The following is a 17,139-nucleotide window of genomic DNA, read 5'->3' on the forward strand; positions in this document are numbered from 1 at the left end:
ACATGTTTAAACAGTATTATAATTAAAATATTTTAGAAAAGAAAAAACCTAAAAAAATTTATTTTAGTGCCTTTCTCATATGCTAAAATAGTGTAACTTCTGAAAAGAAAAAACTACAAAATAATTTGTTATAAAAGTATTATTTTTTCAAGCTTAAACAAGCTGACTATTGATGGTTCTATATATTTAGTGCTTCATTTTGCCCTGCTAATTTCTCTTCAACCATGATACAAATGTTCTTCGATCTTCAAACACAGCTACACAAATCCTTAATAATTAGTGATCTATCATATATTTTATAACCTTTCTCTTTAGATTTTTTTCTCCTCATAACCTACCTTTATATTCTCAAACCTTTTGTAGTTTGGTAATCAAGATGGAATATGCTCTGAGGTACTTCTTCAACATCCATTGGGGGTTGTTTTGTGGAAATGATGGTGAAATTTTTATTGCAGATAGCTATAATCACAAGGTAGACAACTCAAATACTTTTGAATTGTTATGGTTCTCGCATGCAGTATATCTTATAGAGAAGAGAGAGAGAGACTGAGAGAGGGTTTTAGAATATTTTACATGTTCCTTTTGTATTTACACATTTCCAATTTCCTTTCATTACTGAAGTTTCCAAGAATTCTCTCCTCATTCTTGATGTATTATTCTCATAAGGAAAGGATTGACTGGTCATCCTGCTTTTTATGAGGAATCAATATTTGGTGTCTTGCCAGTATAAACTCCTTTAAACATCAGATAACTATACTAAAGTAACCTTTTTATGTCAAACGCATCGAAGGTACCTAATTCTTTTTCTACAAACCTAGTTAAGGTCTTATACATGGTTTAATTCTGAACATTTGTGCTTACTCATATTTATGTCATCAAATCTATCTCTTGGAGGTTTGGAAATTGGAATCATACATGATATGATACAAGTCGCTTACGAAGATACCAATTGATTGGATGCCCAGACTTTTGCTCCATTTTCCTCGTTGACTGAATTCCTTATTTTGATTTTCTTTGTTAAGTTTCAAATTATCAGATCAAGAAGCTAGATCCAACCAGTAAAAGAGTTAGCACCATTGCAGGGACCGGAAAAGCTGGTTCCAAAGATGGAACAACCGTAAAGGCTCAGGTTGGTAAAATATTCTATGCTATTTTCAAAAGGGTAAAATATATTTTTGGCCCCTTTAAAAATTTTCAAATTCAATTTTAGTCTTCCAAAAATTATCTTATTTTTGTCCCTATAATTTGGAATAGTCTACTTTTTTCTGTATATACTAGTAATATTGTAATTCTTAAGAGTCATGATCTTTCTTTCTGATACAATCCATCATAAGTTCATAACTAACAAAAATTAAGGCTTTCGTCTACCCTTTCTCGCTTCTTATATCATTGTGTAATCATGCTAAATAATTTATTCTATTGGATACATATATTCATTATTATAATGTTTGTTTTGTGGATAAACAAGGATGGATTGTCTACCAAGTCGAACACTCGTGCACAACTATCCCTATTCATATTATGATAGTTTGATCACTTTGGTGGTAAATAATTGAACATATTTTTATATAAAGCAAATGCTGAATGCTTAGCATGTGGTTTCAAGAATGACATGTTAAAAGATTATTAGAGAAAATTCACCTTAATAGTTTAAAATTAAATACGTAAAATATCCCATCCATAACCCTATTCTCTTAACATATATGGAAACATCTTGTAACTATTCACAAACATTAGTTAAATATCTAGTATATAAAATATTTATTAACAATCTTGTGGTAGATAAATTTCGATGATGTTTATTGTTGAATTCCAAGTTTTCATTAATTTAAAATTACTTTATTCTTTACTAATGTAATATTTTGAAATAAAATAAAATCATTTATATTTAATTTTTTAACCATTAATTTAGAATATTATGTTAGTCTTTTGTATGGAAAGGACTTTGCTAACAGATGAAATTCATCTATGAATTCTACAACTCTGGTTGTCGACGTTGAAATATACTCTTGGTGCACATCTAAAAACTATCTATCATTAATTTATAATAATAATTATTTCATACTACACTGATAATTTTTATTTGTGGGGATTAAAGATGGTGTTAGGAAATTTACATGATCAATCAATCCCCTTAATATACTATTACTAATATAATATTGTTTTAAACAAATAATATATTTATCATTTGGTCGCATAATTGCTTGCATTTTGCATGTGATATGACTATTAAACTTGAATTGTTCAATGATTAAACTTTGTAGTGCATTGATAATTGTATCAATAATTAATTTCATAACTTTCAAAACACACCATGGTAAGGTTGCGTATCAGTTCAACAATTTCATCCTAGCAAAAACAACCAAATAGGAAAATTCTCCATATTATCCTTTAAATTGGCATGTATATTTAGCATTAAGTTATGGTATTGATAATCAATAGTGTAACTTAAGTGATAAATAATTTCAAAAGTTATAAAGTCTAAATATAAATTTTACTAAATAGTTATAATTTGATTATGACATTCATCCATTATTATCAAAGTCAATACAAAAAATATTAGTAACATATGTTGACCTGATATGAGAATTCATGAGGTCTGCTCAGTATTAAAATTGATTTGCTATAAAAGAGAGAGTATTATTAGTTATTACATTATTTTGTAACTTGGATGATGTAAGCTCCATTGGAGCTTGTAGGCCTAGGATCTTCTTCATCAATGGATTCCTTTGCTTCTTGGAAGATGAATGGCAGCGGAATGGAGAAGGAAGAGAGAGAGAAGACGCCACTTCAAGGAGAAGATGAGTCTAGAAGAAGCTCACCACCATAGGAGGCCATGGATAAGAGCTTGGAGGAAGAAGGAGATGAATGAAGGGAGAGGAAGAGAAGAGCACGAAATTTTGTGCTCTAAAAGAGCTTTGAAATCTGAAGTTTAATATTCAAATGATCAAAGTTGAAAAAAATGCACACACATGACCTCTATTTATAGCCTAAGTGTCACACAAAATTGGAGGGAAATTTAAATTTCAATTCAAATTTCACTTGAATTTGAAATTGAATTTGTGGAGCCAAACTTTGGAGCCAAAATTTCACTAATTATGATTAGTGAATTTTAGTTATGGTTCAGCCCATTAATCCAAGATCAATTCCAAGATTCTCCACTAAGCGTGTTTAGGTGTCATGAGGCATGTAAAGCATGAAGGACATGCACAAAGTGTGACTATATGATGTGGCAATGAGGTGTAGTAAGCAAATGCTCACCTCCCCCTCTAAAATTTAATTGGATTGGGCTTCAACCAATTCAATTAAATTTATTTCCAACTGCACACATCAAATATTCACTTAGTGCATGTGAAATTACAAAATTACCCCTAATACAAAAACTAGTCTAGGTGCCCTAAAATACAAGGGCTGAAAAATCCTATATTTCTAGGGTACCCTACCTACATTATAGAGCCCTAAATACAAGGACCAAATATAATGACATCCTAGCCTAATATGTACAAAGATAATTGGACCCAATGTTGGTCCATGGGCTAAAAAATCTACCCTGAAGTTCTTGAGAATCCTAGGGCCTTCTTCAGCAGCTCTAGCCCAATCCTCTTGGAGCCTCTTGCTCATGGCTCTAGCGACTGGTCCCTTCCAAGGGAGGATTGCATCATTAGAGGGGTCATTCATGTAGTTAAATAGTTACTGAGCTTAATATCTTATTTTGTTTCAATCATATAAACCATGTTAACATTTTCTAAATAATTAACTTTTAATCTAACATTCAGGACACTTGTGACATTTTCAAAAATTTGTCTGGAACTTCAGAGTTCTTTTGTTATTAGTAGTTCTTGTGTTCACACTATACTTTGGGGAATAGAAGAAGAATGTGAGAGATGAATATGATGACATGTGTTTTATCACAAAAACTCGGTAGAAATGTGGCAACTTTCATCTTGCTGGTGTACCCAATTTTAAATATTCAGATTTGTGGTATATTAAAATCATGAAAGCCTGATGTGACATACAATTCAACCATGTTTGCATTATGATTTTTGTATCCTTGTCTGGCAGTATTTTAATTTGAGGGTAGCTTGAATCTCTGTGTTGTTTTTAAGTTTGCTTTTTATAATTTGATTGTTTTTTAGTGATAATTTGTGTGCTTGAATACTGGTGCCGAACTCAAAAGTGGGGAATCCTTTTTAGATTTCCTTACCACAAAACGAATGCCTCTAGGAACTGCACGTGGCCTAGAATATCTTCACGAACAATGCAATCCTAGGATTATTGATAGGGATGTGAAGGAAACTAATATATTACTTGATGGAGATTTTGAAGTAGTTGTCGGTGACTTTGGTGATTGCAATGGGCTTCAAGCCATTGGCATGTCTTTTGTAAATGTTTTAGGTATTTCTCATTTCTTAAGCACTTAATAGCGTGCATATACCATGTTAAAAGGTCTGACTGATTTGCTGTATGCATTTGATGTAATAAAGGAACCGACAAAATTCTTTGGTTATGGAATATAGTTAATTTTTTGTCGACATATTGTATTTAAATATTACATGTGTTAGTTTCATATGTTATTTAGGAATATCAAATTATTGAGGGGATACTTTGGGTAACGTTTGGTAATTGTAATTCGGTAGCCATTTTGTATATTTAGTTAGGATCAAATTTTCTTCAAAATGACCACTTTCAAAATCTGCTAAATATAATGAGACATTTGAATTTCTAGCACTTTCTAAGCAGTTTCTTTCCTAAGAAACATCTTAGAAAGTGAACTTTTTTACATGATTCGTCTTAGAAATACTTTCTAAGACAGTTCTTTCAAAAGAAAAAATGCACTTTCGAAGAACCATCTTAGAAAGTGCATTTTTATGACGGTTCTTTTGAAAGAACCGTCTTAGAAAGCACCAACTTTTCTACGACGGTTTTCATGGAAACCATCATTAATGGTTTTGGTTTTTAACGACGTTAAATATAAAGACAGTTTGGTAACTATCATTGAAGGGGTTTATTAACCATCGTTTAAAGTATTTTTTGCAGTAGTGCTAACATTTCTCCATTGGACACAAAGGCTGGAAATATCTTAGCTGATTTAACTGAGTAGTAGTGCTCATCCCTACTCTTGCTCCATACCAAGCGGCCTTCACTGTTGTTAGAATGACTTGGAATCTCTTTGTTTGAACAAAACAAAACATGCATGAATCAAGTATCTTGGCGCCAAGTGAGAGTTAAGGTTTTAATCAGCTCACTAATCTTGAGATGTTCAACACCTTCATTGGGTGGACTTTGGATGTAGGGACTATCTTGATCACATAACCTGGGATCATTTCACACATTTATTTTCACATCATCTCCCAATCGCAAACTAACGTCCCATTTTACCAATACCCATGACGAACAAATGTTACACCATGTATAACATGGGATATAGTTGTTTTATCATCCTTTAAAAAGAAGAAACATAATTATTTTGAGTCATGGGGTGTCCATAGTCCAATTTTATGAGATAACAACAAACATTAACTTAATTAGTTATATGTTTGTTTATTATTTAATTTACTCTCGGGTGACATACTAGTCTACTATTAACTTTTATTTGTGATTATTTACTTTTATCTCATTTAGTTTTTTTTCCAGTGATATACTGATATATTTTTTCTAACTTTTAGTCTCAATTATTTCTTTTACTATTACTAAATTTATTTCTAGCAGTAAACTGGTCCATTTCTAACTTTAGTTTCAGTTATTTATTTCCTGACATTTAATTTATTTCTAGTGGTACACTAGTCAAATTATAATTTTTATTTTCAGTTGCTTTTTTGTTATTTAATTTATTTTCCAGTGATATATTGGTTTGTTATTAACTTTTATTTTTAGTCATTTAATTTATTTTCTAGTGATATACTTGTACGTATTTTTTCACAGACAACACTTATTGATCATGGTATATATAGAGAAACACATACTTAAAGCAAAAACTAATACAATGTGTGGAAAATTGGAATGCATGAACAATAATTATAAAAAACCTAAACCAGAAATGAGTGCCACAATAATGTTGCAAATTTTGAAGATATATAAATAAAAATAACTAAACAATTGAGACAAACCTAAATTGAGTGGCAGAGCTCTTGATCGTAGTTATTATTGGAGTCGATCAATTGAAGGATCAATGTTCTGCCTATGAATCCATCATACAGATTGTTAGATATTTTGAGTAAATACTAGACAAGTGAACTGATTGCCACTTCAATTACAAATTCACCAAATCAAAAGCATTCATACACATAATTTTCCTTTATTCATTTCTAATGTACAAGTTATTTGCTTTCATTAATGTGTTCAATTATAGATATATTGTTAATTAGCTTTTATTTGTATATATTGTTAAAAAAACCCTTATTTTAAATGTAAAATTATATTAAACTGATAGATTATACCTTGTTAAAATGTTCCCAAACACAACTTAAGAGCCATGCTAAAACATTTTTTGATTTTTTATTTTTTTAATGAAAGAAACTTGAAAAGCAACTCAAACATGAAAATCAAACATTGAATCAATATATCCTTGGAAAGCCTAGAAAAAAAAAGAAGCTAACACATATAAGACAAAACTAGAATGCATTCAAAAATGATCGAACTTGTGCAAAGGTAAAAACAAAATCGATAAAGAAATTGTAACACTAAAAAAAACACTATCTACGTGCAAGTCTACATCTAATCTATGTGAAACTAGGCATGAAAAAAACATCCAAATGGAATGGAACAAGAATGAGATGTTGATTGTGTTGGGGATAAATATGTATGTTCAAGATCCAAACCATCATGTTATCAATTTAGAAGTGTTGCTAGACGCCTACCTTGATTAGTTAAATAATTATGATTAATTACTACTGGTTTAGTATTGAATATATGGGGTCACACACAAACAAGGATTTATCATTAGTTTTTTTCTAATTTGTTAGAAAAAAAAGGTTTCCTACTATGCTATAAGAAGAGCCTTACACTACATATTAAAAATCACGGAGTTATCCCTTCTCTTGTTATTTTCCCAGAACATATACACCAATTTTTTTTTTAAGTTTTATTTCTTTGTCCCTCTTGCCAAAGAAATGGACAACATAAGTTAATTCTATTTCAAACAACTAATATAGAAATAAGATTTTGAATTAAAATGGTTTAATTCAAGTTGTATCTTGTCAATAACTATAAAAAACTTATTTTAGGAGCAAAAGTTTGTTTCTCCACATGTTGTTGATAGTGTTTAAGGCAATACATATGGTGATATGTGTTTTATTATACACTGATGTATTATCCAATTTGTTTGATATACCAAATTGTTTAAATACAAGGAACGCCTTGAATATTAAGAAAGTTGTGTTGTGGTTTTAAAAATAAATTGGAACATGTGATGCAAACAATTTTGATTTATTTTATTATAAGGAACATCTTTACTAACAAGAGACTTGTAATTTGAAAATAAATTGGACCATGTAACAAAATTTTTATTAATATAATATTTATATAAATATGCAATAAGTATATTGATATTTTTGTTATATAGTATTAATTGTTATATTTATTACATATAATTATTTATTAAATTTAATGTTAATATATATTAATTGTATGGATTTTGAATTGAATTTATATATATTAAAAATTTATTATAAAATAAAAAGTAATTATAACAAAATTTAATGCGTACATATATTGTTTTGGCTGAAAAAAATTTAGTTGACTGAATTAATTTAAATAAAAAGTATATTAACTATATTTACATTATGAAAAAAAGAAAGCACAAAATTGCACTTCTACTAGAAAAAGTTCTTTTAACCTCGTCATTTTAACATCAGTTTTATCAACACTGATGTTAAAAAAATACGGTGACATACTTGTAAATAAAGAAAGATCGTTAAAATCTGTTTTTTTAAAAATCGATGTTTTGTTTTGAGGTTTACATCGATTTTAATAAAAATCGATGTTGTTTGATGGTAAATAACATTGGATTTTTAGAAATCGATGTTAACCTCAAAACACAACATGTGTTTTTTTAGACAAACCGATGTTGTGTTTTTCAAAAAAGCCCTTTTGTTCTCGTGCTCACTCAACTCTCAACCCTCTTCCCCAACTTCAAATCCTTCAACCATACCCGTTCACCCATCTTCCCAATCCCAAAAATTAGTTCCTTTGGCCTTTACGGATTCAAATAATGGAGGAACTAGACATACCTTGTACCTCAACAAACAAAATCATTCATTCACTTAAGAAACAAAACACACCAAATTGAAAGAAGAGTTTTTTTTAGAGAGATCGAGATGGCTTTGACAAAGAATATCACATTGAAGAGTTTGGATGTTGAGGCATTTGAGGTGGAGGAGGCAGTGGCAGTGAAGTCGCAGATGATCAAGCACATGATCGAGGACAACTATGTTGACAACAAAGTTCCTCTCCCCAATGCTACTAACAAGATTCTGGCAGAGGTTATCAAGTATTGCAAGAAGCATGTTGATGCCAATTGCACTGATGAGAAGCCTAGTGAGGATGAACTTAAGGCTTGGGAAGCTGATTTCGTCAAGGTAGATCAGGTCACACTCTTTGATCTCATTCTAGTGAGGGTTTTTCCTTCAATGTTTCTTTATTATTTTTTTGTTCTTTTTTTTTTGTTTTTTATGGTTTGGGTTTTGGATTGGGGGTTAGGGTTTTTGTGATTGGGGGTTTCGGTGTTTGTTAGGGTTACATGTTGTTGAGGCTTGAAGGTTTGGGCTTGTATTTGATTATTGTTATTATGTAATATTTTTTTGTTTGTAGAAATTGAAATTTCAGATTTTCTTTTGATGTTATTTGCTTAATACATTGGTGTTGGGTAATGGGATAGGAGTATGAACAAGATTTTTATTGTGCTTGTGGAACTGCAAGGATCCTTGCTTGGTTACCTTGCCTAAAAGTTACATCTCGTAGACTCCTTCTCCTACATGAGGAGTTACACTATTGGTATAAGTCTATTGTTGCTTATGGGTTCATGCTTCAAGAACATGTAATTTTTTTTATTCCTTTACACAGTTTTTATTCTCTCCTTGAAAAACCACTATCAAGGGAATTGTGTAGTACTAAGTCATACAATGGTATATTGTTTATCAATCCTTTTATGGCTTGTATGATTTGCTCAATTTTATTTGTATTTAGAGCTTTATAGTATTGATATCAATTAGGATGTCCTTCTTTTTAAATGTATTCTCTTTATGACTATAGTGCAATCCTATGTATCATGGTTGAATCACTTGAGTGATAATATGTGTTTGTATACTGTAATTATTGAAATTGGTGTTAGAATGAAATGGATTAACATTTTATGTGTCATATTGATGGCATGATGGGAATTACAAATGGTGCATGATTTTAGGGCTTGCAAGGTGTTATCGACAGATAAAAAACAAACATACCCCAAATCACACTTTTGTCATGGTGTTCTTGATCCTATGATGTTGGTATGAAGAAGAAATGTGTTGATTACTTTCCCTTTTGCGTGCATCTGGTTAGCTGGGAAAAAGAAAATGTTTCAAGTGAAGTACTATAAGCTTCTAGAATTGCATGTAAAAAATATATGGCAAAATTTGCTGGAAAGGAAGCTTTCCACTCAAGAGTGTAAGTACATCCATTCCATGTTCTTAGGATCAACAAAATGCTTTAATGTGCTAGAGCTGATAGTGTTTAGTCTGGAATCAGAGGTGCATCTAGAAAGTCACAGGGAACATGTGCTAGAGTCACCATTGGTCAGGTTCTTTTTCTTATGTGTTGTAAGGAGAACAACAATCATCATGCACAAAAGGCTCTTTGTGGTGCTAAGTTTAAGTTCCCTAGTCGTCAGAAGATCATAGTTAGCTGGTGTCAGACCCTAATTTCATATGGGGGCAATCATTTGCAAACATTTGGATTCTTTCTAGCCGAATTGAGCTGCTTAACACTTGATTTTGCAATCATTTCACCATTGAAGTCATGATTTTGCACACTTGATTAAAGGCTGTTGTCCCTTGTGACAGATGCAGGGGGTGCTAATATCTTTCCCACACATAAACCACTCCCGAACCTTTATTCTTTAAATTTGCTGACCTTTTTTTTGTTTTTCTAACGTTTTTCTCAAATAAACATTGATGGTGACTCCCACGTGTTTTCCTTTATTGGAAGACACACCCTTGAATCTCGCGTCGCCCTCCCACCGATAGTAGGTTGCGACAACTGAAAATGGTATGTATTAATTTTTAATTCTTTTGACAGTAAGCTTTGACATCTGAACATGAATACTTCTATATCATTTAAACAAATATTAGACTTGAGTTGAGTTTTAGCCATTATACCTTGATTTGAATTATGAGCAATATTTTTTATATTTCCTGAAGAAAAAAAAACTTGTATTTTTATTGGGTTGTGATTACCACCTGTTTTATCAAGTATTTGATTTTAGTTTCTGTACTTTGGTCCTTTTTCCTATGATACCGTTTTTCATATTTGGCTTGAATGCAGTTGTTTTAAATACTTGTTCAAGGGTTTCACCAAGTTTAGTCGTGCTGATTATCTTAAGTACAAGTCAGGGAGTAGGATTGTTTTCTTATACATGGATTTGGATTTGTTTGAAGCATATTTTGCATTCAATTGATTTTTTTAAAGTTATTATTAGCTTATCTAGTTTACAAGTTCCTTATTGTGGTCTTGCAATTTCTTAGGTGCCATGGACCATTGGCAAGCCATTAACCTGGACAAGCTTTTCTATCTAGTGCTACTGCTTAGATGGCTTGTTACATGGAAACAACGGGCTTTGACCACAATAGTTGTGTTCGACTAAATTCGAGTTTCTTAATTGCTCTACTCGTAGTATTAAACTATGTTGAGTTTATCTCATCTTTTATGAACCATCTTGAATAGAGTAAATGTCATGTTTTGTTTGTATTTCATTGTTGTTGATGATTTAGTTTGGTGACAGATAATTCCTTAATGAAGCATTGTCTTTAAACTTTTAGTTTGGCTGAAATATCTCCTTGTGAGACACCAAAATTCAAATTTCAACCACTTCATTAATCTTTGGCCTATTTTGCTATTTCCTAAATTACTTGCACCTACGTCTTTAAACTAATTCGATGTTCACACAAAATGCCATCATTTTCCTCCTTATATTCACGTGGATCGGATCAGCACACACACTCTCTCCACTTCATTGCATTTCCAAACTCAAAGGGTAGAGACAAAAAAAGAAGGAAGAAGGGTAAGTTGAAAACCCTAGATCTAGCTTCCATTTTCTCTTGAATATTTCTATTTCCTCTTGATTTCTAGTCCTTCATTTTTATTTTAACCTCTCCAGAGACTATTTATTCTCTATTCTAAACTTCCATGTTTCAATTCTCTCATGGTTAGTTGAGGTTAAGTGAAGGAGAAGCCAAAATGAGGCCATTTAGCCATGTGCTTGTTGCTAGTTTGAGTAGGCTAAGGGGAAACCTGTAAGGAAATCTACCTTGTGTGTTATGCATGCTTTCTGTTGTTGTTTTGTAGTTGTGTATGGTGTTTATTTCATGATATGTGGTTTTTTTGAAGATTATTTGATGAAAGATGGTGAAATAGCTTTATGTTCTTGAATATAGCATGAGTGTTTTTGCCTGTACACTATGACTTGTTTTTGTTATATATTGAGCTGTGTTTATTTTTTAGATCTTATTCCACATTTAAATGAAATCATACTTAAAACAATACAAAATGGATACTTGAAGCACCGAAAAAAAAGTTTAGAAACAAAGGAGATACACTTCATAGAAGTTGACGTATGCTTTCTAGAAAATACTTGCAGGCAGTATGAACCTTTTTGAAAATATGAAAGTAGCCATGAACCTTCTGATCTTTTAAATTAAAAAAATAAATGATAGACTTCTCAAGATTTAAAAGTACCTATCACATGTTAAATTCCAGTGAGAAATCTATTTGCTATGATTTTTGAGATTTGAAACTTGTGTATCAGATTCTGACAGAAAAATGCTTTTAGACTTGTTTAGTATTAAAACCATAAATTAACATCTACAAATTGGATTTTCAAAAGGTTTGACTTTTTAGAAATTGGAAAGCATCCTCTAAAACTTTGAAATAGAGATTCTTAAGAGTAAGTACTTTTGTGGGCTAAAATGAAAAGATGAGTGGATTAGTCCTCTTGTAGGGATAGGCTAACATCACAATCTTCTTTATTTTATTTTATTTTTTTATATAGATTTTTAATTAATAAGTGAGTTATGTTTTGAAACATAGACACAATAATCTTTAAAATTATATATGACATGTACAAAGTAAATTGTTTTGGTCACCCAAACGATTATCTTTTACGGAACCTTAAAACAAAAAAGCAAAACTGTATGTTTTTCAAGCTACCTTAAAGAAATTAATTGAATTATTTCTACTTTTTGTTGAAGGGTTGATCTAGGAGAACCTTTGCTTATATGGGATTGCTCTAGATAGGATCATGTTGTAGTTGTTGATGGAATGTGGATAAGTTTTTCTCCTTGTTACCTTAATATAAGTTATCTATGTTGTGACTTTTGACATTGTTGATGGTAATGTGTTGATGCATATGTACATGAGTCGGTGGCTTTTGTCGTGTTGTTACAATATTGGCTATGATTCGACAGTTTCAGCTATGTTGGTTAGTACACACATAAGTTTGGGGTTGCTTGGTGGGATCTCATACCTAGTGTGGGAGAGGTTTGTGTAGGATGGACTTACTTTGGGATGGATTTTCACATTCTTCGATGGTCAAATGCATTCGTGGGAGCAAATGGATGAGATTCAAGAGCCACCCCTGAGTATTCTTAAGTGTTGTCAATTTGAACATTCTTCGATGGTCAAACGTATCAAGATGTTGCCAGGAGGGATGGTCAACAGACGAGAGGCATATTCATCACTATGTATCTCAAGAGGAAGCATTGTCTTCACGTGAAGGACTTCAAATCTATGACTATAGACTTCCCTTCAAATCTATCTCAAAAGGAAGCACTGTCTCCTGAATTTTATGTTTTAGAATTAGTGTGCAACCAGTATATGGAGTGCATGATGTATCCTCTTCCCCATTTTAGATGTAATACACTAGGCAATGGTTACATTGTTGATGGTCGCTGTCATACCCTAATTTCGTCCGGGGACCTTTGCTCGATGACGTGCGACCATTCTTTGGTCCTCGTGAGGTGCTTGGCACCCATCATTAGGCAATTTGTGAAATTCCAGGACATGCCGAAAAACCAAAAAAATATTGATGCACAATCCGTAAGTTTCCGTGACACACCGGAAATCAAATGGAAGCATTGTTGCATAATTAAGTGAGGTTCCGTAACATTCCGTAAGTCAAAAAGGGGATGATTATGTAATCCGCAAGGTTCCGTAACATTACGGAAAGAAAACAAGTATCGTTACGAAATTCGTAAGTTTCCGTAACTTTACGAAAAAAGAATCACCAAAAAAACAGCAGAGGGGGGTGTACTTAGTAAAAATGGGGGTGCAAATAGCACCCAGGCCCACTTGGGCCCTCTGGAATATTCCTCCAGAAGGCGGTTGCTTCTGGAGGAAGCAACCCTGCTCGCCTGGGCGAGCTGAGCTCGCCTGGGCGAGCTGGGCGGCAACCACCTCCCCTATTTTGCTATAAATAGGGGAGGAATGCAAGAAGGAAGGGGTCCAGCCCCTTAGGCACTTCTCTCTCTTTCGAATTTGCTTGGAAAAATTGTTTCCGTGAAGAAAATCTAAGCCGAGGCGCTTCCGAAACGTTTCCGTAACGTTTTCCGTGAAGAATTTCGCAAAGGTTTCAACCGTTCTTCGACGTTCTTCATTCGTTCTTCATCGTTCTTCGATCTTCAACGGGTAAGTACCTCGAACCAAGCTTTTCGATTCATTCTATGTACCCGTAGTGGTCCACATTGTGTTTCGTGCATTTTTATTCTCGTTTTGTTTACTTTTTATACCCCCTGATGACGTGCTTAAGCCATTTTACTTAAGTCATTTCTCGCTTAACTTAAAAATAAAATAAATTTCCACCGAACGTTTGAATTGTATTATCCATTAACTTCGGTTAAAATAAATTCCGACCGTTCGGTCATGCCGTAACCACGTTGGAAATCAAAAAGAGGTAAAAAATAATATAATAATCAAAAAGACATCTTTTAGTAAAATAAAGCGGAAAATCAATCGGACTTTTTCTCTTTGGGATTTCTCATTCTTAATCGAATTGATTAATAACTAAAGTGAAATTAAGGCTAAAATCAACTCGCCTAGTCAAGCTCGTCCACAAAAATAGGCTTTTGAAGTTTGTCATTTCAATTTCTCACTAAGTAAAATGGATCATTTTTAAGGTCCAACGCATTAAAATGATCACCACTTAAGTAAAGAACACTTTGATAAGAAAGAACTACGTAGGTCTGAGTTCCTCATTGAGGATACGTAGGAGCAAAAGCCCCGCTTTTGTCGACCACCCCAAGAGATCGTTAATGGTCCAATGCCTTAACGTTTCTCTCCTTTCAAAAACAAGAGATCGTTAATGGTCCAATGCCTTAACGTTTCTCTCCTTTCAAAAACAAGAGATCGTTAATGGTCCAACGCTTTAACGTTTCTCCCCTTTCAAAATCAAAAGACCGTTTAATGGTCCAACACCTTAAATGACCTTTTGTTCAATAAAAACATATTTTGCAAAAAAGACAAAAACAACTTAACCAAACACTTTGTTCCGAAAGAACTACGTAGGTCTGATTTTCTCATCCCAAATTGAGGAATACGTAGGAGTAAAGGGAAACACCCTTGTCGACCACAAAAAGAGAAAATATAAAAGGGGTATAAAGGATATAGAGACATAAAAAGGGAACATAAAAAATCGAAGTCATGTTTGCACATTCGATTAAAGGCTGCCGTCCCTTGGGGCGGACGTATGGGGTGCTAATACCTTCCCCGTGCGTAAATACAACTCCCGAACCTTTCACTTAAAAGTTCGTAGATCGCGTCTTTTCCGGTTTTTCCGACGTTTTCCTCAAATAAACGTTGGTGGCGACTCCGCGCGTATTCCTTTCGTGGAACACGCATCCCGTGAGTCTCGCGTCGCCCTCCCGCCGAAGGGTAGGTTGCGACAGTTGGCGACTCCGCTGGGGACTGTTTTTTAGAGAGTTAGGCCATTTAATCTTGTGCAATGTTTTATCATGACTTTCTCCTTTGTTGGTTTCCCTTTATTTGTTTTATGTTCTTGTGTGTGAGTATGTTTTGAAACATAGACACAATAATCTTTAAAATTATATATGACATGTACAAAGTAAATTGTTTTGGTCACCCAAACGATTATCTTTTACGGAACCTTAAAACAAAAAAGCAAAACTGTATGTTTTTCAAGCTACCTTAAAGAAATTAATTGAATTATTTCTACTTTTTGTTGAAGGGTTGATCTAGGAGAACCTTTGCTTATATGGGATTGCTCTAGATAGGATCATGTTGTAGTTGTTGATGGAATGTGGATAAGTTTTTCTCCTTGTTACCTTAATATAAGTTATCTATGTTGTGACTTTTGACATTGTTGATGGTAATGTGTTGATGCATATGTACATGAGTCGGTGGCTTTTGTCGTGTTGTTACAATATTGGCTATGATTCGACAGTTTCAGCTATGTTGGTTAGTACACACATAAGTTTGGGGTTGCTTGGTGGGATCTCATACCTAGTGTGGGAGAGGTTTGTGTAGGATGGACTTAGAGTCACCATTGGTCAGGTTCTTTTTCTTATGTGTTGTAAGGAGAACAACAATCATCATGCACAAAAGGCTCTTTGTGGTGCTAAGTTTAAGTTCCCTAGTCGTCAGAAGATCATAGTTAGCTGGTGTCAGACCCTAATTTCATATGGGGGCAATCATTTGCAAACATTTGGATTCTTTCTAGCCGAATTGAGCTGCTTAACACTTGATTTTGCAATCATTTCACCATTGAAGTCATGATTTTGCACACTTGATTAAAGGCTGTTGTCCCTTGTGACAGATGCAGGGGGTGCTAATATCTTTCCCACACATAAACCACTCCCGAACCTTTATTCTTTAAATTTGCTGACCTTTTTTTTGTTTTTCTAACGTTTTTCTCAAATAAACATTGATGGTGACTCCCACGTGTTTTCCTTTATTGGAAGACACACCCTTGAATCTCGCGTCGCCCTCCCACCGATAGTAGGTTGCGACAACTGAAAATGGTATGTATTAATTTTTAATTCTTTTGACAGTAAGCTTTGACATCTGAACATGAATACTTCTATATCATTTAAACAAATATTAGACTTGAGTTGAGTTTTAGCCATTATACCTTGATTTGAATTATGAGCAATATTTTTTATATTTCCTGAAGAAAAAAAAACTTGTATTTTTATTGGGTTGTGATTACCACCTGTTTTATCAAGTATTTGATTTTAGTTTCTGTACTTTGGTCCTTTTTCCTATGATACCGTTTTTCATATTTGGCTTGAATGCAGTTGTTTTAAATACTTGTTCAAGGGTTTCACCAAGTTTAGTCGTGCTGATTATCTTAAGTACAAGTCAGGGAGTAGGATTGTTTTCTTATACATGGATTTGGATTTGTTTGAAGCATATTTTGCATTCAATTGATTTTTTTAAAGTTATTATTAGCTTATCTAGTTTACAAGTTCCTTATTGTGGTCTTGCAATTTCTTAGGTGCCATGGACCATTGGCAAGCCATTAACCTGGACAAGCTTTTCTATCTAGTGCTACTGCTTAGATGGCTTGTTACATGGAAACAACGGGCTTTGACCACAATAGTTGTGTTCGACTAAATTCGAGTTTCTTAATTGCTCTACTCGTAGTATTAAACTATGTTGAGTTTATCTCATCTTTTATGAACCATCTTGAATAGAGTAAATGTCATGTTTTGTTTGTATTTCATTGTTGTTGATGATTTAGTTTGGTGACAGATAATTCCTTAATGAAGCATTGTCTTTAAACTTTTAGTTTGGCTGAAATATCTCCTTGTGAGACACCAAAATTCAAATTTCAACCACTTCATTAATCTTTGGCCTATTTTGCTATTTCCTAAATTACTTGCACCTACGTCTTTAAACTAATTCGATGTTCACACAAAATGCCATCATTTTCCT

The 17,139-nt window shown here is 33.0% G+C and overlaps 1 protein-coding gene and 1 pseudogene across 1 annotated transcript; both read left to right on the forward strand.

The window, feature by feature from the left end:
- Positions 1 to 8,315: 8,315 nt before the first annotated feature.
- Positions 8,316 to 8,942, forward strand: LOC114404106 (SKP1-like protein 1A). The gene is made up of 3 exons (XM_028367216.1): positions 8,316 to 8,615; positions 8,732 to 8,766; positions 8,876 to 8,942. The coding sequence occupies exons 1-3, from the start codon at positions 8,316 to 8,318 to the stop codon at positions 8,940 to 8,942; spliced, it is 402 nt and encodes a 133-aa protein (XP_028223017.1).
- Positions 8,943 to 9,390: 448 nt separating this feature from the next.
- Positions 9,391 to 16,763, forward strand: LOC114404107 (annotated as a pseudogene).
- The last annotated feature ends 376 nt before the right edge of the window (positions 16,764 to 17,139 follow it).

Source organism: Glycine soja, unplaced genomic scaffold, assembly GCF_004193775.1.
Source record: "Glycine soja cultivar W05 unplaced genomic scaffold, ASM419377v2 Super-Scaffold_81, whole genome shotgun sequence".
In the NCBI taxonomy this organism is placed as follows: Eukaryota; Viridiplantae; Streptophyta; class Magnoliopsida; order Fabales; family Fabaceae; genus Glycine; species Glycine soja.